Source organism: Aptenodytes patagonicus, chromosome 12 (assembly GCF_965638725.1).
Source record: "Aptenodytes patagonicus chromosome 12, bAptPat1.pri.cur, whole genome shotgun sequence".
NCBI lineage: Eukaryota > Metazoa > Chordata > Aves > Sphenisciformes > Spheniscidae > Aptenodytes > Aptenodytes patagonicus.
The window spans coordinates 1,205,182-1,228,235 of record NC_134960.1 but is presented as its reverse complement, the minus strand read 5'-3'; the positions used below and the strand labels follow the sequence as shown (position 1 = coordinate 1,228,235).

Below are 23,054 nucleotides of genomic sequence, written 5' to 3'. Positions count from 1 at the left end.
TCCTGAAATACTATCACATCAAATGAACAAATAAATGAGACCAAAGAGCTTAAGCTTGTTAAAATATAGAAGATATTCTAATTGCTTGTGTTCATTTGTGCATTTTGCTTTTGGTAAGAGGGGACAGGAAATAGGTTCTTTACTACTACAGATTTATTCAAAGAGTACCCCGAATCTATGGCATCTGCAGTTCTGTTAACTCTTGCTGATAAAAATCTATCAATTTATAACGGCAATCCTTCTCCCTCCCCTAAAAAGAACCCCTAAACCCAAACAACCCCCCCCCCCCCCCCAGCCCTCAAATAAACAACCAAAAGTTACTTTTCTGAAGATGTAGGAATGGGAAAGAAATTACATTAACTTGATAAGCATGAACACTTATTAAAGCTATAGACACCTCAGGTCAATTGAAAACAGTATTCAAAATCCTAAAAAAGTGAACACGAGACATTTGTTTTCATTGTTCCAGGTGATTCAAAACAGGTCTAAGTTTCGTGATAGCAACACTATACAGTTGTTTGCAGCTGTTTCTGGTCCAACTAAATGTTCCAAGTTGATGTTTTCATTTTGGCCCACTGGAGTCCAACAGTTTGGACAGTCTATTCAAAACACAGAAATGAGAGCAAAGACTCCGTACAATAAAGCACAGGGGTATGCTACTAGAAGTTGTTGTCCTTCCATTGCTAAGGCAGAAATAAAGATTTTGGAAGCAGAAAAACTGCACCAGCCAATGATTCCAGCCGTGAGAATAATCCCCATCATTCCCCTGTAAAGACAGAAATAAAAAGAGAATTCATATAATACTTGTGTATATATGCTTATAAGAGTCGTAACTGGACTCCTAACACCTTTTAGAGATTCTAAGATGAATTTTAGCTTTTATATTTGACATTAAATGAAATAGTTGCAGTAAAGACTTCAGAACAACATTATTCAATTACGACAGCATTAAAAAAAAAAACCAAACCCAAAACTGACTTTGTGCATATGAAATGTAAAGGTGGTGAGTAAAGTAACTCTAGCAAGTTCTTTCTTTTCAGTCCCTCATTTCATATAGCTGTGAGGAATCACAGTGATTTTCTTCTGTTAGTCAAATTCAAATTTGCATCTTTAATTATAATTACTTTTAGACTTTACAGGTACCGAGATTTGCCAGATTCAAAGCTGACTGAAAACAAACTTGATATTGTTATTTGAGTCTATGTATTTAAAAGCTGTTAATTGACTTACAGATAAAACCAGCATTCACCTATCTTTCATCCAGAAAATACCTGAAGACTTTTGATACTAATGTTTTTACACTTACAATTCCTGTCATATTCAAGTTATATGCAGCTTCATCACTGAGTGAAAATTCCTTTTAATAACTTCCTTCACCATCTCATAGGAGAGGAATCTATTACCAAATTATAAAGTTTATGTACTTACTGCAACGAAAATACAATTGAGAAAGTGGAAAGTAGGATCATAGGAAGAAGACAGTATCCAAGGACACTGGCAACACAGCCGAACGAGACACCCGTCATGCTCATTAAGTTCAGGAGACAAAACATCCCTAAACATCCGATTGCACTTATTCCATACACGTAACCAAACTGAATTTTACCAGCCTGAAAGTCAAGCAGAGTAATGCTCGTTAGTTGCCAGAACAAGTAATGCCTCCCACGAACAGAGGGAAAAAGAAAGAACGTTTACAGAGTATCTTCGTGTCCCCCCTCGTCCCCCACCCCCAATTCCTACAGTCAAATTCAACAGGCCGTATTTTCCCACAACTTGAATTCCAGGACAAAGGTACATTCTAGGCACCCACGAGGCACATTTATCCTAACTCTACCTATCCCGATGAACAGATTTTGATCGAATTGTTATTCTTTGATCCGGGCTGCAAAAGCCTATCAATTCTTTAGGGTTTAATCAACTAACTTCTCACGCCGATTGATTACTTGCGATAATAATCTTTACAGAACTAGCGTATAAAGAGCAAAAAATTGTAATTCAGGAACTTCTTGACAAATCCAGAGCTAAAGTCCTTTAATTTGTGACACACTCCACAAAGTTATAGCACAACATAAATTATAAAAGATTCCCAGAAACAGCTGAAGCTGAGCTGTAAAGCACTGTATACGGACGGCAGAATTAACTCGTGTAGATTTTAAAAAGTCAAAATCAGAACTTTGCTTACTAACGAGTATGCAGAAAGCACACATGCATTATTTCAAAATGTATGTATCCTACGTCACCATCCGTTTTTCCAACAATGAGATCGATGCTTCCCTTACAACACCTAGCAAAATGCGCACAATGCACGGTGTCCACCCCTGCAGGGAGACCCACCATGCAGTTACTGAAGCTACGATGGTGTGTAGCTTTGAGGTCTGTCTCCCACTACTAAATTCCAAACTGGGTTTACTTATAACCCAGCTTTCTTCTTCCCCAAGCGCTACAGAAAACAATCATATCTGCTTTAATCTTTTTGCTGGGCTAAGCCTGTGTGCTTTCGCTACACTCAATGTATTTAAAAAAAAAAAAAGGCACACAGAAGAAGCTATTACTTTGTCAGGAAAAGAACATTCAAATGTATCTATTATAAACATGTTCATTAACTCTACTGGCCTAGTTTCTATAAATAAAGGTTACTTATAAAAGTAGGCCTAAAGTCCCCTTGGTACCAAAACACTGTGTTCTAAGTGACATAGCAATGTGAAATTTTGGGCAAAAATTAAATGCAGTGCCTGAAGACATTTAGAGAAAAAAACTGATTAAAAATATTGAAGCTTTCAATGACGAGGAAGACTGTTTGCTGCTAATCTGTCATTTCATAATTGACACTTTTGAATCATTAAAGCACAATCTCATTGCAATTAAGCTCAACTAAAAAAACCACCAGGCTTCAACAGCTGCTGACCTATTAAGAAGTACAAGCAATTTGAAAGCAGGTTTACTTTAGAAGTGTTTTACCAGACTGACTCTTGATACTGAAAGTCATGCCTAATGTATCAGTACTTATGAAATCACTTTTTACAGATGAATTTTGAGTTTCCTTGCCTCTTGAGTATCAGTAAAGAACAATGAATAAAGAGTATGGAGCAAAGACATACAATGAAACAAAACAGAGAAATAGACTCAAATACTAAACATAGTAAGAGTTAAAAAATAAAACACTCCTAAACGAAGAAATGAAATAATACTCAAATATTTAACGTGTCCATTGTTCCGATTACTGATAAGACAGAAGATAACAGAGATACTGCAAAAAGACAAGGTATGATTCTGAAAGTAAAACATCTCAATCTAGAAAAAAAATGCCAAACAGGTAAAAATCTGAGAACGTGGGTCACACCCATTCCTGTGACAAAAGGGAGCCATATTCCTCAAAAGCAAAGCATGAAAAGAAATATGAATTACATTGAAATATTTGCCATGCAAAAACCAGCACAAAGACTTGGATTCAAACTCCACTGAAGTAAAGCGACAGTGAACTCATTAATTTCAATCAGCGGTGCGTGAAGCCCCAGCTCCTCTTCCATACAAGTCCTTGGTCAGGATGTGCTTTTTTGGCCTCCATCCCAAGAAGTCACTTCCAGTCAACCTATAGGTAACTTGGCTTTTTTCCCCAGTGGTTCCAAAAGCATTAATGCACAAACAGTAATATTTTGCAATCAATATCTTACCAGTAATAACGTGGCTCCGAAAGCTAGACAGAAGACCATTGGTCCAGCCAAGTCAGTCTCATTCATGATGCTGCCATCTGCTACTTTTAATGGGTGCAGCACTGTTAGTGTCTTCTGCCAGATGTGGTCAAAATTGATCCCCAATTCTACAAATTACATGAAAAGAATTATGCAAGTTTATTTCATTTTTTCCCTTCCTGTCGCCCCCATTTGCTTCACTTTAGTTTCACTCCCTCTCCACTTTTAAATCTCCTCCAGACACCATCCTATGGGGACCAGAGAATTGAGTCATTCCATCTTTCCTCAAGCTGCTGAGTGTGCTGCCTCCACAGATTCCAGGTCTCAAATGCTCAGAAGCGACAAGGTGGTTTCTAAAGGACCAGGTAAGAGCATAAGCGCAGTGTTCTGGGTCAGCCCAAAAGTTCATTTAGCCCAGTACCCTGTCCCTCTAAGTGGCCAAAAGCAGGTAGGTACGAAACAGTATAAGCACAGAACATGCAGATTCCCCAAGTCTCCAATGACTGGTGGCTCAAGGATTTCTAATTCAAAGCAGTTTCTCTGTACTTAATTACCCTCAGTGGATTGCTCTTTCATAAACCAGCCATTGAGCCCGCTAAAAAAAAACCACCCACCCTTTTTAACACTCAGTGTCCCATGACAAGGAGTTTCGCAGCTCCCTCCAGCTAGATACGATTTAAAGTCTCTACCCAAACAGTTTGACCACAGTTGTGCATCGAAACCTAGTTATGAATGCAGTTACTATTTGCCCACCTCAGGCTCTGGGAAGCATCTATGTAAACAAAATAATTTTTTTGAAGAATACAAAAAAAGCATGGCAAGGTGGAAGGTTACCATGAATAGGTATCATGAATAACCAGTAACAGTAAGGGTTTCTTCAGTTGTTTGGCACTCAACAATGATGGATACAAGCTGGAAACTGAAACCATCAATCCAGACACTACCTACCTACCTGTTCTGGCATTCTGCACAGGCTGTATTCCGCATAGGAATTTCTGCAGTGTTCAGCATTCCTCTTTATCAATGAAAGATTTCAGTTCTAACCAAAGAATCAACTAACTGCATCGATTTATTTTACAAGAAGTGGGCAATTATAAGAATTATTTGCAACAACAGAAATAATAAGTGTTTTTGTGACATGAGCTGTATGAAGTCTGGTTATCCATTTAATTGATTATTTCTTCCACAGAACAGCTGGCATGAAGTAATAAAGCACAATTCTAAAACTGCAGAAGTTCACACAAGAACATGTATTTCATACACCAAAATACAGTTAGATAAAAAAAATTATAATTTCAAATCAACTGTGCACTTTCAGAAGTAGGGAATACACACCCTGCTACTCAACTTATCCCCAAATTGGGAAGAGTTTTGGATTTTGGCCATAAAGCTTAAGTTATACCTTCTAATAGAGGAGGCTCATCCTCAAAATTACTTCCATAGAAAGACTGTGCTGAAGTTGGAGTGTACGTCTGTGTTGGCTGGTAAATCTGCCCCGTGTAAGGCTGCTGCTGCTGCATCATGTCTGGAGGGACAAATCCACTTTGTTGAGAGTATTCATAGCCTCCATACTGCCTACAAAGAATGACGTCGCATTACAGACAGATACAGACTTTTATTTTAAACACCTCCCGGCAAAAGCAAAGCTTATTTTCAATAAATAAGTTGCAGCAAACGATCCTTTCTTCTTTTTTAAAAAGTCACATGAGATGATCCCCTACTCAGATCCAGGCCTTTTAGACATATAGCCACGTCCATCAATTCAAACCCTTATAAACAATACTGTTAAGCTAAACAAGATAATTCTTGCTATATATGCTAGTATTACTTTTTGGTTTTAAGTCAGAGGCCTGGAGAAATGAGCGTTATCCATTGACCAAATTACTATTACAAGCTGCAGGCCTGTAAGAGAGTAGGAAAATTTTACGTCTCAAACTTATTCAAATATTGTCCATTAATGACATCTCACTTGATGCCAGCATTAATTTGCTCTTTAGAACGTTTATTTGCAAACTCACTATTAGAGAACAAAGTTGGTCATACTGTCACTTTTGTTACCGTCTATATTTAAAAAATGAGCTTAAAAAAAAAAAAAGGCTGTTTTCCCCTTCACTTCAGCACCACATGTATCAGGAAGCATTATGACATATAAGGAAGAATTACGATACGGACATTAAACACATTATGACATCTACCTACAGGACATGATGCAGGGGAAAAAAAGGGACAACTTTTCAGTTCCTATTTCACATTCTCAGTTATTTACTAACAAATCAATTTATACTGCCTTTGGAATACTTTCTATTATAGATTTTATATGTATAAAAATATACATTGCTACCTTTAAAAAAAAAGCCTAATCAAAGCTATCTTCTGTTCCTAAACCAACTCCTCAGTTATTCTTGCCACCAACCATTTCCAAGTCTGACTACAGAGACTTCAATAAACGTGTCCAAAATATTTAACTATGGAAATACGACTATAAAGAAGGAGAACCTGGAACTCCTTCTCCTTTCTTTCCCTGTGTTAGTGGAGTTCAGCCCCATCACAGCGCTGTAATCCTTCTCAGGACGCAAGCAGGCACCGGCCTGCTCCATCTAGCGCAGGGATCACACAGGTCACACGGCCGACCAAAACCCTCAGCCCGAGACCGGACATATGGTGGTGTCGGGTCGATGGTTGGACTCGATGATCTTAGAGGTCTTTTCCAACCTTAATGATTCTGTGATTTGCGAAGGGCTCCCGGGAGCTCCCCCGGCCGAGAAACGCCCGCCGCGCTTTCCTGCTAAAGCCTCGGAATCGCCACCGTCATTGCAGGCTCATTTTTGTGACACCGTAACTAATTTTTACTGCCCGAGTGACTGGAGATGGACTTATAGAACAACGGTATTTCTTTTCCCAAAGGTGCGAAGATCATCCCTACAGTTGCGATTACTCACGTAACCTTCCTCTCAATTTTCTGATCTTTGCTTTAAAACGCAGGAGGCAGAGCGCTCAACGTGCAACCGCTTCACCTCTCCATTTACAGAACGCAAGTTACGCTCTTCCTAAAAGGGAGCAACAGGAATTCAACCAGAGGCGGCGGCAGCTGGCTGAAGGGCCGACCCTCTTCCGAGCGAGGGGCTGTCCCACAAGGGCCCCGGCGCGGGCCCGGCGGCCGCAGGCCCCCGACCGAACACGACCCGCGCCGCAGGGGTTCAAAAGGCATGCACAAGTTACTTGCTGTACGGCCTCCCGCTGTAATCGTAGGGCTGCGCCTGGTCATCGATGCTGTAACTGGTCTGGAAGAAGTCTGTGTTGAAGCCGTCGAACCCAGACATGGCCAGCGATCTGCAAGAGAGCGGCGAGGTCGGCTCGGGTCGCCCGAGCCCACCCCGAGAGGGAGCCGCTTCGGGGAAGACCGAGCGGCTCTCTCCGCTGGCTCCCGCGCAGGACCCGGCCGGGGAACGCTCCCTCGGGGCGGCCGCGACCTCCCGAAAGCACAGAGGCCGTTCCGGGAGCGCCCCTCCCCGCCGCCCTCATCCCGGGCCGACCGCGGCCGCCGACCCCCGCGGCCGCCGACCCCCGCGGCCCCCGGCCCCTCTCCTCCCCGCAGGAGGGCCGCGGCAGCGCGGGCCGGGGGAGGCGGCGGCGGGCGGGGCCCCGCGGCGCGGACCCACCTGCGGCCCCCCCGGGCCCGGCCCCGCACCCGCCGCCGCGGCCCCTGCGACGTGTCACCCAGCGGCCCCAGCGCTTCCGGGGCCGGCGGGGCCGCGCCTGCGCGCGGCGCGCCTCCACCGGGCATGCGCCGCTCCCCCCGCCCCGCCCCCTGCACCGCCGCGCCTGCGTTGCCAAGGGGACGGGGCGCGGGGCGGGGGCGAGACGGCGGCAAGATGGCGGCGGAGCGCGGGATGGCGGCTGCGGCCGGGGGCCGCCGCCCTCGCCGCGCTGCTGCCGCTGGCGGGGCTTGGCGGCTGCGGGCTGCTCCTGCGGGAGGGCTCGGTCACCCCCCTCGGGGCTGCGGGCGGCCTGGCGACCGCGCAGTCCCCCGCGAGGAGGGAGCCGGCCCTTCCCCCTGCATTGTTAAGCCTCCCTGTTAGAACTGAGGCTTCGAAGCTTCATGGCTTTTGTCTCCCGTTGTTTTGCCGAAGAAAAGCAAAACATTGGCTTTTAAATACATGCGAAGAATAAAGTTCTGTCCAAATTTCACTCGGCAGTAAAGCGCTAGTAGTCAGTACCTCCTTTCACTGCTTTGCCTCATCTTGTGTGCCGAGAGTCATACTGTCAAATGGGAAGAGGAATACTGATTTATTGTGAGGTGAAGCTGTAATGCACTGTGTAACCGCTAGCTGTTATTTATGTTTACTGTTCTCTCCTGGTGCAGCCACCAATGACATGTAAAAAAATTAATTACGGTTGTAAATCCTTCCATCAATAATTGCCCTGTCTGAAAAGTCTGCAGAAACCCAGTCAGCAGATCTTGCTGTGGCCGTGCAGAGCAGATGTGATGGGTTAAAAAAACATAATGGAAAAGCTGACTTTTTCTTCAGGAGGCACAGAAATGGACAAAGACGGGGCTCTGGCGATGGCGGTGACGGTCGCCAGCCTCTGTCACTGCTGTGTTTGCAATTAGCCCTTCATCAGTCTGGAAGAGCTACCGGGGGAGCGAGGAGGGAGGCCGCGGGGCCTCAATTTAATGGGTACAAGTAGAGCAGGAGCCCGGAAGGGAGGCCTGCTCCGGCGGCCTCGTGCCCGGGCTCGGGGCTCGGGGCTCGGTCTGGCTCACCCCTGTGCCTCCCTCCTACGCCGCGGCATCTTCGTAGGACCAGACAGTTCAGGGTGTCGGGACGCGCTGCACTGCATCCCTAGTGAGCAACGTACTCGCTTCTAATGCAACTTCCCCAAGTACAGCACAAAGGCTGTCGGGCTCATGGCGTCTGCCAGGGTCACTGTGTTCGTTTACGCTCGGCGGTGTCATCCGCTTCCAGCGGGGTGCAAAATTTTGGTTTCACTACCGTTTACGTACACAGGTAACATCAGAAGCTTTTCAGTAAGAGTTTAGTATTAATGCATTTGAGGTCACAGAGGAATTTATTAGTAAGTAACTTCTTAATTGTCAAAAATCTCTTTCTTTCCAGGATTTTTTTTCCCTATTATTCATGGAAAAAAATGGTGTTGTGAATCCGTGTATAAAAGTGGAGCAGAGTGGGGATAAAATGCCATTCGCATGATTCAGACAGAATTCTGGTTGACATCAGTGAAAGTAAGAGAGTAGACTTTGGCCCTAGAGATATTATTTTGCACAATGTTCATTTAAGGTGGTGTGGTTTTTTTTTTTCTCAAGGCCACAGCTTAGTTACATGAAGTGGTTTTGCCTGCAAGTTTAGCACCTCGCCCCGTGATCTGTCTAGATCACCTAAAGGGAACAGGGTGTGCTCTGGTCACTGCATGGATGGGAGAGTTTATGTGAAACTGCAGGTACTGAAGGAGATGGAGAAGGTGACGGTGCTGCTGAGTGAAAAGTAAGTAATTGCTGTCATTTAATATTAGACCTTCATACCTTTCACATGTCCACGTTAAATAAAATTAATATTTTCCTGAGGCCAGACAAAAAAATTGCTAGAGCCATGAATCTTCTTGTCTTTATTAAAGTCCAGCTGTTAGCCTGTCCCTCACAAATAAGCTGCAGGAGCTGGGAATACTGTGGAATTGAGAAAAACATGACTGGGACTGTGAAGACACTCTCATGTGAAAAAGCTTCACGGTCCTTTGTCACTCACTCTGTTTATCCCTCTAGAGTCATCATTTTGCTCCCTTTTTTTCATGTAGGGTCAGGGGAAAAGGCTGTACTCGGACTGTAAATTAGAATTTGTTTTTATTAACTACCTAAGGTCCTGGTGCTGAGCTCAGGAAGAAGTGAGCGTGCATTGCTGACTCAGGTGGGCTTTGTTGTGGACAGTCAGGGAAAACCCCGGCTGAGGTAGTTTAGCTGAAACTTCAGAATGAAATGAATCGTGATTGCCACTTCATTGTTGTCGCTGAATAGGTACATGGTGATGAGGTTTAGAAACGTGTTAGCTGCGCACACATGAACAGTTGCAATCCCATGCTTGATGTAGCCTAACTTCTCATATGCATGCTGGAACCGAACGCTTGCCACTTGGGCACACGTGCTTCTGCAGGTGTGAGTCCCTGTTTTGAAGTACACGTACATTTTTCTTTGTTTTTAAATTCATTTTGGCTCAGGACACGATTACAGTTATTTTGCTACAAACTCTCATGTATGTAATCTTCTTCTAGTGAGATTACTGTATTTAAATTATAGTCCTGTTACAAGCCTCTCCTGCAAAACATATCTTGTGGTGCGGTGTACACGGTATCTCCTGAGAACAGCCTCCCAGAAAATATGCATGTTTGTAGAACTGAATGAAATAACAGTGGAGGAATTATAGCCACAGATAATACAGAGATCAGGAACTGTGGTATGAGCTGCTTCTTGCAAATTTATACTTTAGGTAAATTAGTGTTTGAAGACTGAGAAGATTCTAGCTTTCATGGAAGACCTGTAGAGTGTGCAGGCTACATCTGATGTTGATGACTTAGTGCCAATTTGCTGAACTGTGTGACTTCGTTGCAGTTCACTAGACAGTAAAATGAGACCCAAATCCCAGGCAGTGGGCTGTTTAATTGTCATCTGCTGGTGAAATGCTCTTTGGCTAGAAATCTATTTGAATTTGCTTAGATTACTAGAATTTACTCACAGCTTAGGTTGAGCTTTCATTAACTAGTTCTCTCTGCACTCGGCATCTCAACATTGCTTTAGGGTATTGTCCTGGTTTCGGCAGGGATAGAGTTAATTTTCTTCCTAGTAGCTGGTACAGTGCTGTGGTTTGGATTTAGAATGAGAACAATGTTGATAACACACCGATGTTTTAGTTGTTGCTGAGCAGTGCTTACACTAGTCAAGGGCTTTGCAGCTCCCATGCCCTGCCAGCGAGAAGCTGGGAGGGGGCACAGGACAGCTGACCCAAACTGGGTCACAGCCAAAGGGATATTCCATACCATACGACATCATGCTCAGTATAGAAACTGGGGGGAGTAGGCCGGGGGAGGGGGGGTGATCGCTGCTTGGGGACTGGCTGGGCATCGGTCTGTGGGTGGTGAGCAATTGCATTGTGCATCATTTGTATATTCTTTTATCATTATAGTTGTTGTTGTTGTTATTATTATTATTATTATTATTTTCCCTTCCTTTTCTGTCCTATGAAACTGTCTTCATCTCAACCCACGAATTTTACTCTTTTTTTTTTTTTCTGATTCTCTCCCCCGTCCCACTGGGTGGGGGGGAGTGAGCGAACGGCTGTGTGGTGTTTAGCTGCCTGCCGGGTTAAGCCACAACAGGTATCGATTGTTCCAGCTTCGCAGGACAAGTTCACACTCGTCCGTAGCAGTGTGTGGTCTGATACAGGCCTGTGGGTTCAAGGGAAAGCAAGACATTGCAGCTGCACAACTGCTTCCTTCCTGCATGACTTGGAGAGGGCATTATATGAACAGCCCGTCTCACCATGCCTGGAGGTACAACCTAGTAAGGCACCAAACACTCCCTGGCAAACACCGTCCCTTTCTTGGGGGACCAGCTCCGGCTGCACCTGTGGTTATCTGGACAGGGGATCTGGCTTTGCACGAGGCCTTGAAATGGCTCCAAGATGGGAAGGGTAAAGACACTCGTAAAATTAGTACATGGGTTACACAGTGCTGATATCACAATAACGCTACCAAGCGAGGACCGAACATTGTTTTAGCTGTAATGTTACAAAACACACCATAATTACACCGGTGTTAATAATGCGATAATTTGAACCAGACTGAGAATAAAAGTATTATTCAAACAACTTTGGAAATGTTGGAGGAAGGGAAAAAGGAGGGGAGGAAGAAGTCTGCTGAAGTAGGCTTTGCTATGGCAGAACCTGTAAGAGAGAAAGGAAGTCCCTTACAGAAGGGTGACTGAAAACACCGATTTTTGTTTGAGTTTAATCCTCAGATGCTGGTGTGAGTGCATGTGAGGTCTCTGTCCGCCTGTATGTGCTGGGTCTGTTAAAGTGTCAGAGACCCCCAGGATTGTTTGTATAGCGGATTGCTTTGTTGAACGGCGTCCATGAAATTCTAAAGGCTTTGTCAGCGTTGGGTATGTCAGTTCTTGGTCAAAATGTTATCTGATGTACAACGACTGTTATCTAAATCAGTGGAACATCATTCGCCCTTACTGTCAGTTTTTGAAAACCTAGAGCCTTGTGCAATGAATTTGCTTTGGATTTGGTGTTTGACAGAAGGAGCGCACAGTTTTATTTGCAGAAGCTGTGCCCACACTCTGTATGTTACATGACGGGAAAAAAATGTTGTCGCATGTTTTCTGTTTGAATTGTCTGCCTTGCACCTTGCCTGTGCTCACGTGCTGAGCAGCTGTGAAAGCCGTTCTTCCCCCTTGCCTTTTTTTGATGAAAATACATTATGCACTTGAGTTATGAATAAAAGATGAAGGGCAAATCTGTATAATGCTTTACTATGTACTTGTTAATAAACCCTACTTTATGGCACTCATGCTCTTTTGCTAGCAGATCCTTTTCTTCAGGAGATTCTGCCATTTAATGTTTCTCTATGCTTTTTCTTCAAAGTGAAAAATTTGTTAGGGCTTCTTATTCACACATACTGCTGGATTTCAGCAGATGAGATTTTCACTGTATGTAATTCACACTGCTGGATCAGTGGATAACGTGTTATTTTAGCTCAGTATCATACTTTTTCTTGCCTGGCTCACTTCTTGGGAACTCAGTTTCTAGAGCTACCTGAGCGATGTGAAGACCACTCCACTCTAGGAATGATGTACGCCTTTCAGGAAAGTGTCTGGGTTAAAGGTCTGTAACTCTGCAAGAGCCTGGAATTTATTCCTGCCAGGGCGCTGTTACCGTTCTTTGCAATGGATTGAGATTGGATTGGAAGTCGTGTCTGGAAGCACTAGCATCTGCCTACAGGACACGGTGTCTGGTCCTCACTGAAACCACTGTCCCTTTACGTTGCCCTGACAATAAGCCAGAATTGGGCCCAGTGCATCTGCTGGGGCCAGACACTTCTTTTTCTCTTTGCCATGCCACCCTCCTCAGAAACGGCACTCTTCTTTTTGGCTTGGTGGAGTTTTGCCCTGGCGAAATGTTGCATTGGCTCAGTATTTAGACACGAGACTGCTGAGGAGCACTGAATGTTACAGGATATGTGGCTGAAGGATCCTTAGGTGGCACCTTGAACTCATTTCTGAATCAAAGCATAAGCCTAGAACTGCAAGTACTGTTTTTCTTTCTTCCTTTTTTTATTTTAACTATTGTGTGTAAAAATCACCCAGAGTGATGAAAGTTCCCATGTGGCTTTTTAGCTGAAATCTTCTGTCCAAAATCCAACTTAGATATTTTTTTTTCTTCCCAGAATTGCTCCTTCCATTTCTGCTGGAAACTATTGCTACTTCTCTGAGTGCCTTGAAGTTCTGCACGGTGTTGCTAAATGCTGATAAACAGCTTCCACATTTCTCATTACGCGTGGGCGACTTGATCCATATTTATAGCTTGTGTATTCACACTGCAAGATGTAAGGTGATATGTATACATACCATTGCTACTACAGACCTAGCTGAATACTACCCTTTCTAACATTCATTGCTGCTTCTTTTAAGACACCTACCTTTTTTTAGCACCCACAGAATTTGATGAAGTCAGTTGTCCCATGATTTCCTGAAAGCATGAATGCTAATTTAGCACTTTGTCATAAGGAATGACCTCAAACCCGTGAATGATGTCACATCATTAGTATATCAGGTTTAAGCATCCCTCTGCTGTGACTTTTGGAACATACACTTTAAGCTCAGGCTAAATTTTCCCCTAGCTATATTGAAGGTTATGTAGGCATCTGCTAAAAGCGGAACATGCTTCATCCTCCTCCCTTTGATAGATGCTGCTTTTCTTTTCCACCACAACGGTGGCTGCTCTTCAAATGAGCTGCGTCGGTTTTGCAGCTGAATAGGTAAGAACGTTAGCCTGGTCCTGACACATATTTTATGTTTAGGCCACCAGTGTATTTGGCCCAGATTTTCAAGTTTCACTCTTCTCAGGCTGCGTTTTGGTGGATTTGGCCAATGGCTTGTATTTAGCAGGGAAGCATTATGCGATGCTTTTACTGCTGAAGTCGTTTCATCAAAGGAAATTATATTATGTCACAGTAAAATGGTTGGAACGTCCTGTGTAAAGAAATGAAAGCAGGAGTTGAATTTCTTTCATTTATTATTTGAAAAGTGCAGATGCATTTCTAAAGCCATTGTGATTAAAATTCTAAGGTTTTTGTTCAAGGGCAATTCTGATTATAATTTTTCAAAAAGTCTTAGAGCTTGAATGTCTCTGTATTCACTAATCACATGGTATCCATGTCAGAATGCTTCACAGAAGCTTGTCAGGAATCACAATTTTTATAAGACTCTCATTCCCAAAGCGCCTGCACATCAGACTTACTGTGTTGTCTCCGCTCGGCCCCCAAAACTTCTACCCAGGTGATCTTTATCCCCCTGCCTTGGCGGTTTGGATCTTACTCATACTGTGTGATCACAAATGGCTTCGATGCTTATTTGAACAAGATCAATTTTTACTGGGCAGAGTGAATTGATTCTTCAAGCCCTGCCAATACGACATCACTGGCTTTATGAAAATTGATTTAAATATTATTACAGAATACTAACTAACTTTAATAACGAAAGTATTTGAAAAAGCTGATGCAATACTCCTTGCTTTGAACAGGGGCAGCACTAATGAGCTTAAATCCCAAAGGAAGCTATCGGTTCATCGGACTGGTCATGCAGACGTTAAAGCCCGTATGCATTGGCTGTACCAGACTCTTAAAAAAGTAATGAAGACATCCAAGTTAACATGATCCCACATCACACCTTTAAGTCCTCCTCGTAAGGGTGGTGGAGCCCTTGGCAAGTGCTCTTCAGCTGGTCTACCGGAACTGCAAGTGAAGATGCACAATGCTTTGTCTTTTCTCTTTCCGAGGTACGACCAGCAGCCTCCGTAGTAGTACCGGATTCTGCTGGTTTGAAAATTAGAAATCGGACCCAGAAGTAAGAGACGGAACCTTGGCTCAGGAGCCCAGCAGTTGCTTCAGAATTAATGAATTGATTAAGGTAAAAATGGGGGGTTTGACTAACTGTTCAACTCTCAGGTTTGAATTTGAAAAGTCTGCAAGTATACAAATTAATGATTTTCTGCCTTAGCCTTGAAAATTGTACTTTTTACATTAGCGTGTTATGTTAACTTTTTTTTTTTTTTAAAATTATGGCCATGTTTTCAGAAGAATCTCGCTGAAGTATCTGCAACTTAAGTGCAGTCAGCAAAAAAAGTCTGCACATGGTAACTTCCTCACACAAAGATTTCACTCTGAAGCTTCCCCTCCGCGTTTTGGTTAATGCTTGAGTAAAAGGCTTTATTTTATCACACGTTTATCATTCCGAGTAACCTATTTTTGCCCAGAACTGGCGTGTGCTAGACGGAAAGCCGGACTTTCCCGTTACCAGCTGTGAAATCGCTGGTGGGTGCACACCGTGGCCGCGATCCGGTGAGCTGTTTAAGCAGCTTCATGGCTTCATTTCAGCGGGTGTTTCGTGCGGTGCTTATTTAACCCGCGGCGTGCGCTTAACCTCCCGCTGAGCGGAGCGGGCCGGGGGCGTCCGACTGCGCGGCCCGGAGCCCCCGACCAGCAGCGGCAGCACCGCAAACCCACCCCCCCACCCCCCCCACCCCGTTTCCCCGGCGCTGTTCAGCCCTCCGTTTCCCGCAGCGCTTGACCCGCCGAGAGCAGCCGGGACGGCGCTCCGCCATCGCCATCGCCGCCGCGGACGCGAGGTGGCGGTGCCGGCGCGCCCACGGCCGCGGGCAGCGCGGGGCGGGCGCGGAGCCGCGGCCGCCGCTCCCCCCCCCCCCCCCCCCCCGGTAGAGACCCGACAAATAAAGTAGGTGCGGGACGGCTCCTGCCACGCCGAGCCTCCGCCGGGGTCCCACCTCCTCCCTCCCGCGCCCCGCGGTGGCGGCGGATCACCTCGCTGCTGGCTCCTGCCCTTTCTGGGTCGCCGCTGGGGAGATGAGGAGTGCGAGCAGCGTGATAAAATCACGGTCCTGCCTGAAAGCCACGGGCGTGCCTGCCGGGAGCCCCCACCCGCCGGGCGCGCCCACCCCGCCCGCCTGCGTCGCCGGCTGAAACCACCGCCGTGTCCGCGCGGAGCGGGAAAGGCACGTTTCGGCGGCGGGCGGGCAGGGGACGGGCGCTGCCGGCCGGAGAGGGACGGAGAGGGCCGGAGCGGGGAGGAACTTTGCCCGAACTCGGGCGGAGCGGGCGGCAGCGCCTCCCGCCCCCCCACCCCGCGGCAGCGGCCCCGGCGCGGCGGCGCCCGGCCCCGGCGCTGTCCCCGGTGCTGGCGCCGGCCCCGTCCCCGGCGCTGGCGCTGGCGCTGGCCCGGTCCCGGTCCCGGTCCCGGTGCCGGCCCGGGGCGCGGGCGCCCGTGCCGTCCCGACTCCTTTAAGATGATGCAATCGGCATCGCCCTCCGCGCTCCCGTCCCCGCGCCGCTGAGCAGAGCCGCGCAGCGCGGCGCAGGGGCGCGGGAGCGGCCCCACGGCCCGGCCCGGCCCGGCGCGGCGGGGGCGGAGCGGAACGGGGCGGCCCCGCGGCGCCCCGGCCCCGGCGGCGGCCCCGGAGAGGGGACATGGGCGCGCCGCCGGCCGCGCTGCCCGGGTGGCTGCCGCCGCGGGAGCCGCCGGAGCCCGCCAGCCCTTAGCGCAGGCTGCGGGGTTTCTGCAAGTCATCTGAGCCAGCCGAAAGGCGCGCCCCGCGCTCCCCCCGCCCCGCTCCCCCGGAGCCCGGTCGGATTTATTCGGGGGTTTTTGCTGTGGGTTTTTTTTTCTTCTCCCCCATCGCGCTGTATGTGTCGGTTTCTCTCGTCACCCGCCACGGTTAACTTTCCTGTGACTCGGTTTAACTCTCGAGGTCTACGTGGACGTTGCGAAGAGCACTTTCCTTGCCTTTGCTGTCCCTCGCTGGGATCGGATTTCACACTAACTGGACTCTGTGTGCCTGTATGTGTGTTCTGAGTGTCTTGAAATTTTGCTTTCCTTTGCAAGAGCTATGCATTAATTGTAACCAAGGTAAGGCTCGCTGTTCTTGTTCCCTCATGTGCATGTCTGCGTTAGATGTTTCTTTAAAGATGAAGTATGTATTTTCTTTTAAACGGTGGAGTCATACGTAGCCCTTCCATTGATCAGTACTTGTGAAAAAGAAGTGTAGAACTTGCAAAAAAATAGACCTATTTAGCAGGAGATCTAGCCTGGCTTTCTAAACTGATCTGCTTTTCTCTGTTGCAGCTTCTGTGATGCTTAAAAGAATAATTCGTGTCTTATTTTGTTTTCCCTTTTGACAGACCTGTGAATGACCATAGGCTTGGCTTGACCTTGATTTTGATGGCTTTGTTGGAAGATGTAACGATGTGATTGCCTTTCATGAAGTGATTGCTCTCCATCCTCTATGGCTTAGGGTAATAAGCCACTTCTGCCACACTGTCACTCATGGACAATTCAGATTTTTTTTAAAGAAATCCTTTGGCTATTTTTCTTTTCTCACTTCCCCTTTCCCTCCTGTTTCTCCTTAATGTTGGGAGCCTTGTTCTACACTTTGATGTGATTGATAGTCCTGCTGCTTCGTGCTGCTGATTTCTGTTTTAAAGTACAATGGCTCTAAGTGGCAACTGCAGGACTTACCTTCCTCCTCGAGAGCAGGGGACCGGGCTGCACTCCTTCCCGGAGGTAGTGGAGCTAAACGTGGGCGGCCAGGTTTACTTCACTCGCCACTCCACCTTGGTTGGCACCCCTCACTCCCTGCTGTGGAAAATGTTCACCCCAAAGAGAGACACAGCCAACGATCTGGCCAAGGACTCCAAGGGAAGATTCTTCATCGACAGAGATGGTTTCCTTTTCCGCTACATTCTGGACTATCTCAGGGACAAGCAAGTGGTTCTGCCTGACCACTTCCCAGAGAAGGGACGGCTCAAGAGGGAGGCTGAGTACTTCCAGCTCCCGGACTTGGTCAAACTCCTGACTCCCGATGACAACAAGCAAAGCCCCGATGATTATTGCCACAGTGACTATGAAGAGGTCTCCCAAGGCAGTGACACGAGAATATGCCCACCCTCATCGCTCTTACCGCCTGATCGGAAGTGGGGATTCATTACCATCGGGTACCGGGGGTCGTGCACTCTTGGCAGGGAGAGCCAAGCAGACGCCAAATTCAGGAGGGTCCCAAGGATTTTGGTTTGTGGAAGGATTGCTCTGGTCAAAGAGGTCTTTGGAGAAAGTTTGAATGAAAGCAGAGACCCAGACAGGGCTCCAGAAAGGTACACCTCCAGGTTTTATCTCAAGTTCAAGCACCTGGAGAGGGCTTTCGACATGTTGTCCGAGTGTGGATTCCACATGGTGGCCTGTAACTCCTCAGTGACGGCTTCCTTTGTCAACCAGTACACAGATGACAAGGTCTGGTCCAGCTACACTGAATATGTCTTCTACCGTAAGTACAAGACGTTTCTGAGGGAAATGTAACTACCTGTTTTAAGCCGCTCTCTTCTGGTGACTGTACGATTCTCAAAGCACAAGGAGTGCAAATTTCCTTGTGTCTGCTGCGGACTGAGGCTTTATTTAGATCGGGGGGGGGATACGCTTCAGTTTAAGCTTTCGAAATGGACAGCAAGGCAGAACTCGATGGCTTGGTCTTGGCTAGGTGGCAGCACAGACTGCCAAAAGCACCCCATCCCTGTGGCTGAATGATGCTGCTGTCTCCGGCTGTGTAAATCAGCCATCTGACTGCCTTGCACGCTTCCCCAGTACATGCGGGATGCAATATAAGCCTTGCAAACACACTGCAGATTTAATTACAGAAAATCTTCAAATGGGATTCAATTTACAAAGGTAATAGCTTCTTGATAATAGTCAAGCACAGTCAGCCAAGCCATCTGTTAACAAACCTGACACACTTACAGACAGGGAAGGGAAAACAAAATCCCGTCCCCCTGGCTGCTTTTCAACAGGGGGCCTTCTCGGAGCCAGCTGATGTGCTCTGAAATGAGGGCTCAGAGCAGAGGGAGGCAAGTTGCTGTGCCTTGTTATGCAACACGCCTGTGAAAAGCAAACTATCCTCATAACGAGAAGTATCTGCCTTGCTTACCGCAATCACATCGGATCACATACTGTTGTGGTAATTTTAGCTGATAGCTCTAGCAGGCCCATTAACTTTCTAAGTTGATATTCAGGTAGAGGCACCGTTACCAATGGTAACACGAGGGTAATTTTGATTCCATAATTCCGTATCAGAAAATCATTGACAACTGCTGTGCTTAAATATTCGAGAGGTTCATGAGGCTCTTTTCCTCCATTTTCATTTCAAGAGGGTGAAGGATGAAACATTTCCCCGGTGCATTTGTAGAAATGGGCTTTAGCCAGCTGCTGCTTTGGACGGTGGGGTTTAGAGAAGGATAATGCTTTGCCGGCAGACCTGCTGCGCTGTGTGCGGTGCTTACAGTTAGCAGGCTCGGTAACGTGGAGAGCTGACAAAAGTTTTAGATGAAAGATGTATCAGGAAGTGAATAGTTGGTGTGTAAGACTGGATTCAGCGCCATCTACTCTCGTGTCTCGGCTCAACAGGCAGCCTTAATCTGCTTATGTAATGATGCTTAAGTTAGCATCCTGAAAAGCCATCTGTATTTTTGACATGCATAGATTTACTTAAGATTAGTTTTCTAGCTGGATTTCTTAGCAAAATGGTTCTACGGTCATGGATCCGCTTATATTCCGACGGGGATGGATGATTTCTATTATTAGGCTGCTTCTGTTTGAAATCATAGTGTCTTGTACAAGTTATAGGAGAATTAATGTAGTTAAAGGAATGGATTAGAATAAATTGTGTTTGCATTTATATTTAAAATCAGAAAAAAAAAGTAAGTTCCTTATAGGCACAATGGTTTGCTAATTGAAGAGAGGATGAAGGTCAGTTTTGCATGAATTAGCAAACACAGACTCCGGATTTTCATATTACTCAAATTTTTACCTTCAAGGATTGCTCACTGCTTCCACATCACTACAGCTAGGCTTAGGTACCGAGATGAGAGGTACCTCAGAAATTTGGGAGGGTGAAAGTCTATAGTAGGTGTCACAAAATCTTCTCTCACCAATGCAGGGAAAGCCCAATCCAATTAAAGTTCCTGGAAAGACTCTTATCCAGTTCAACAGGCTTTGCGTTTGGCTCATATCAGCTTTGTGGATTTGTGACACTGATACAGTTTGAGAGGTGGATTTTTCAAAGGGTCCTTCCCTAGGTAAAAGCTAAAGCAACGGCCGTGATGCCGAATCACTCTCTCTTATCTCGATCCAAATCGTTCTGTTACGCTTTGTGCCGTTTGCTGCTTGCTGCGATAGAGCCGCTGGTGGGCTGCAGAGGTTCTCCGGCCACGTGCTTGGGGTCTGGCTGCAGTCAGCCGACCTGAGAGCAGGCACGATATCTACAGAATTCACCTGGAGCCAAAGAAACCCCTTTCCAAATTTCCCGAAGTCGTTTCATTTGAAACTTTGAGGACCAATAAAATTGACATCTGGCTTTCTAGTGGAACATTACAACTTCTCTGCAGCTGCTTAGCCATAATTATTTAATTAGAAGCTGCCAACTGTGTCTATATAAGCATTAATTCATCAAGCTGTTGTGATCAGGTTAGTGGGCCTAAACATGGGAGGTGCCTAATACCACTGGTTAGGCAGATGCAGAGGTGGTCTTTGCAGAGCCGCTTAGTAGCTCCTGTGAAATGCATAGTTGGAGGGACTCTTCAGAGCTGGGAAAAGATGATTATTTCCAAAGGAGGAAGAATAGAGGGAGGAATATTTTTTTCATATACCAAATACATTGTATGCTCCAAATACTACTCAGAAGGTGAATGCCTGTGGGTGGCACGAAGATAAAGAACATTCTTCATGTGCAAATCCTTTTGAAAGTAGATCAGATGGACCAAAGGGGATGTAAACCGTGCAGCTACTCACATGGGTACAGTGTGTGCTGTTAACAGAATTGCACGATTAATATTGTATGACGTTTTCTCCCCTTGTTCAAATTTAGGTGCTATTAAGGCTAATGGGAGATTCATGTTCTCTGTGGAGGAGGTTTTCCCGAAATGCAGGGCACGCAGAAAGCGTCCAGTACAGCAAACCTGCAGCTGTTTTGCTGAGTGGATGGCAAGATGGGCTGCAAAGCCAGCACTCGGGATGACAACACAATCCTCGGAGCGTGGCTGGGCTCCACTCCAGTTTCAAATAGGCCAATGCAAAGGAGGGTTCGGAGACAGGCTGTGTTGATACGTTAGAGCCATAATTAAACGGTTCTTTGAAACGCAGTTCCTGCATGGTGGGTAGGCAGGAGTCACAGCCTGGCTCCTGCTCACAGGTGGAATATGAGTTGAGGAAAGGAGGTGAGGTTCTGCTCATGCATTTTCTTTCCCTCCAGTTTCTCTTATGTCAAAGACGTTTACTTAAATTTTATACTGGCTGAGGTTGGATTTCTAACTTGAACCATTTTGTGGTTCCCCCACCCGCTCCTTGTTTTGATGATCTTGAAGTAAAACCTCATCTCAAAACACTCCCATTTTTGAAGAGGGTGATAGCCTGTGCTTGGATCTTCATTTTTAAATGTTTTCAACCTTTACGACAGGATGAATCAAAAATGTGCACTTGAGCATCTGGTAAATGTTGTGGCGGGGGTGAGGGGTGTTAAAGCATATGGGCTGGCTCAGCCTTTTGTAGCCTGGCCCCATTCCTGACTTCGCAGCGGCAGCAGCACCCTCTTTTTCACCACCTCCCATAACCTACAAACCAACCCTTTCTTCCTGGTTCCAGTCTTGCAGCATTGCCAGGACTGTGGGTGACAGTCCTGCACGCGGATGTTGTGATTGCTGGAAGAGCAAAATAACAGGCTGGAAGCGGAGAAGGCTTTAGCTTCAGACAGCAGGTCAGCAACATGGCAGGCTGTGTGCATGTGTCTGCAGAGCAGCTAGGAACCGAGTGACGTGGCAGTGGGATGGGGTGGGATGGGGAGAAACTGCATGGCAGCCCCTGTCTGCACATTGCTATTGCCCCCAAAACCCTGATGTCACGTCCCTTCTCTCTCTGCTTGTCAGTGGCTGAGACTGCAGCAGGCTCTCAGAACAGTTCACAGTACAGAGGGGAGATCTTGTTTCTAATATATCATGTCAAACCCCTTGCTTTTACTCTCGTGGCTCCCTGCACAGCTGTGGGTAGCACCACCAGGGAGTGTGGTCGGCACCACAACGAGCAGGTTGCCCTCTGCTCCGCTGGAGCAATAAAGCCGGGGGAGAGGAGAGCTACTAGGCAAAAAGGAACAAATATAGAAGAAGTACAGATGGAGGAAAAGGGGAGAAAATTCACACACAATCTGGAGAGAAAGAACCCGGGAAAAGATGCGGGTACTGACAACTACACCAAGACACGGTGAGGGAGAATTTGTTAGATACGTCAAGCCTTCAGTTTAACTCAAATGTTTTCCCGCAACAAGCAGGTGGAGAGGGGTTGACAAATGCTCCTTCAGGTTCACTAACAGAAAATAATACAGACATTTAGACAGTCGGCTGTCCCTGCCCTTCCTAAGGCCATGCTTCGAAGTCTGAGCAAGCATGAGAAAATCAGGACAACCAGTCTGATTTGCTTAAGCCTTGCCTTGCGCTGGCCACTTCACATCTGCACACGTGGAGCAGCTCAGGCACCTGCAGATGTTCAAGAGAATCTGTGGGACGTTCCTGGCGCTGTAGCTCTGAAAGCCAAAAATTAATTAACAAGGCTCTAGCTCCTGAAGGACATGTGCTGCCTCCACTTGCTCTATGGACAGTTGTAAATTTTGGCCTTCTCGCCTTACTCTTTCAAGAAGATGCTGGCTGGGTGTGCTTTTCGCTTGCTGGTAGGAGGCTGATGCGCAGAGATGTTTGTTAAGTAGGTTTCAGATTATCCTGGGATAAACAGATGAATCCTCTGCGGTGGGGATGTGCAGGAGGGAAGAGAAATGCCAAGTGATACCCTCTGCGGATGCGCTCTCATGGCCGTTCATTGGACATGTATCTCTGGGATAATCCTGGTGTCGTCTATACAAGATGATCCACTTGGGATTAAAGCAGCCAGCTGCGGCCCGTCACTTTGTATGAGTGAACAGACCTAAAAGATCCCATACTGATGTACCTACCACTGACTCATAAGTGAATTGTGTGGTGGAA

General features: G+C 46.4%; 2 protein-coding genes across 6 annotated transcripts in view; one reads left to right on the top strand and one right to left on the bottom strand.

The window, feature by feature from the left end:
* Positions 1-301: 301 nt before the first annotated feature.
* YIPF5 (Yip1 domain family member 5) lies at positions 302-15,928 on the bottom strand. Of its 4 annotated transcripts, none has more exons than XM_076349917.1 (6): positions 15,795-15,928; positions 6,909-7,019; positions 5,092-5,264; positions 3,672-3,817; positions 1,429-1,610; positions 302-766 (listed from the first exon to the last, which is right to left on the bottom strand). In XM_076349917.1, exons 2-6 carry the CDS (start codon positions 7,007-7,009, stop codon positions 604-606), a joined length of 765 nt encoding a protein of 254 aa, XP_076206032.1. In that variant the 5' UTR covers positions 7,010-7,019; positions 15,795-15,928; the 3' UTR covers positions 302-603. The 4 variants fall into 4 exon arrangements, with proteins under 4 accessions (XP_076206032.1, XP_076206029.1, XP_076206030.1 ...); XM_076349914.1 differs by lacking the exon at positions 15,795-15,928 and adding an exon at positions 7,349-7,413; XM_076349915.1 differs by lacking the exon at positions 15,795-15,928 and having other exon boundaries at positions 5,092-5,214; positions 6,909-7,018.
* Positions 15,929-16,482: 554 nt separating this feature from the next.
* The window catches only part of KCTD16 (potassium channel tetramerization domain containing 16), an 89,625-nt gene continuing 83,053 nt past the window's right edge, over positions 16,483-23,054 (top strand). The window contains exons 1-2 of one of the 2 annotated variants that reach the window (XM_076349641.1): positions 16,483-16,640; positions 17,169-18,307. In XM_076349641.1, coding sequence (XP_076205756.1) covers positions 17,476-18,307 — 832 coding nt within the window. In that variant the 5' untranslated portion in view covers positions 16,483-16,640; positions 17,169-17,475. Of the gene's footprint in view, positions 16,897-17,168; positions 18,308-23,054 lie in introns of both variants that reach the window. The other variant, XM_076349640.1, reaches the window with a different exon arrangement.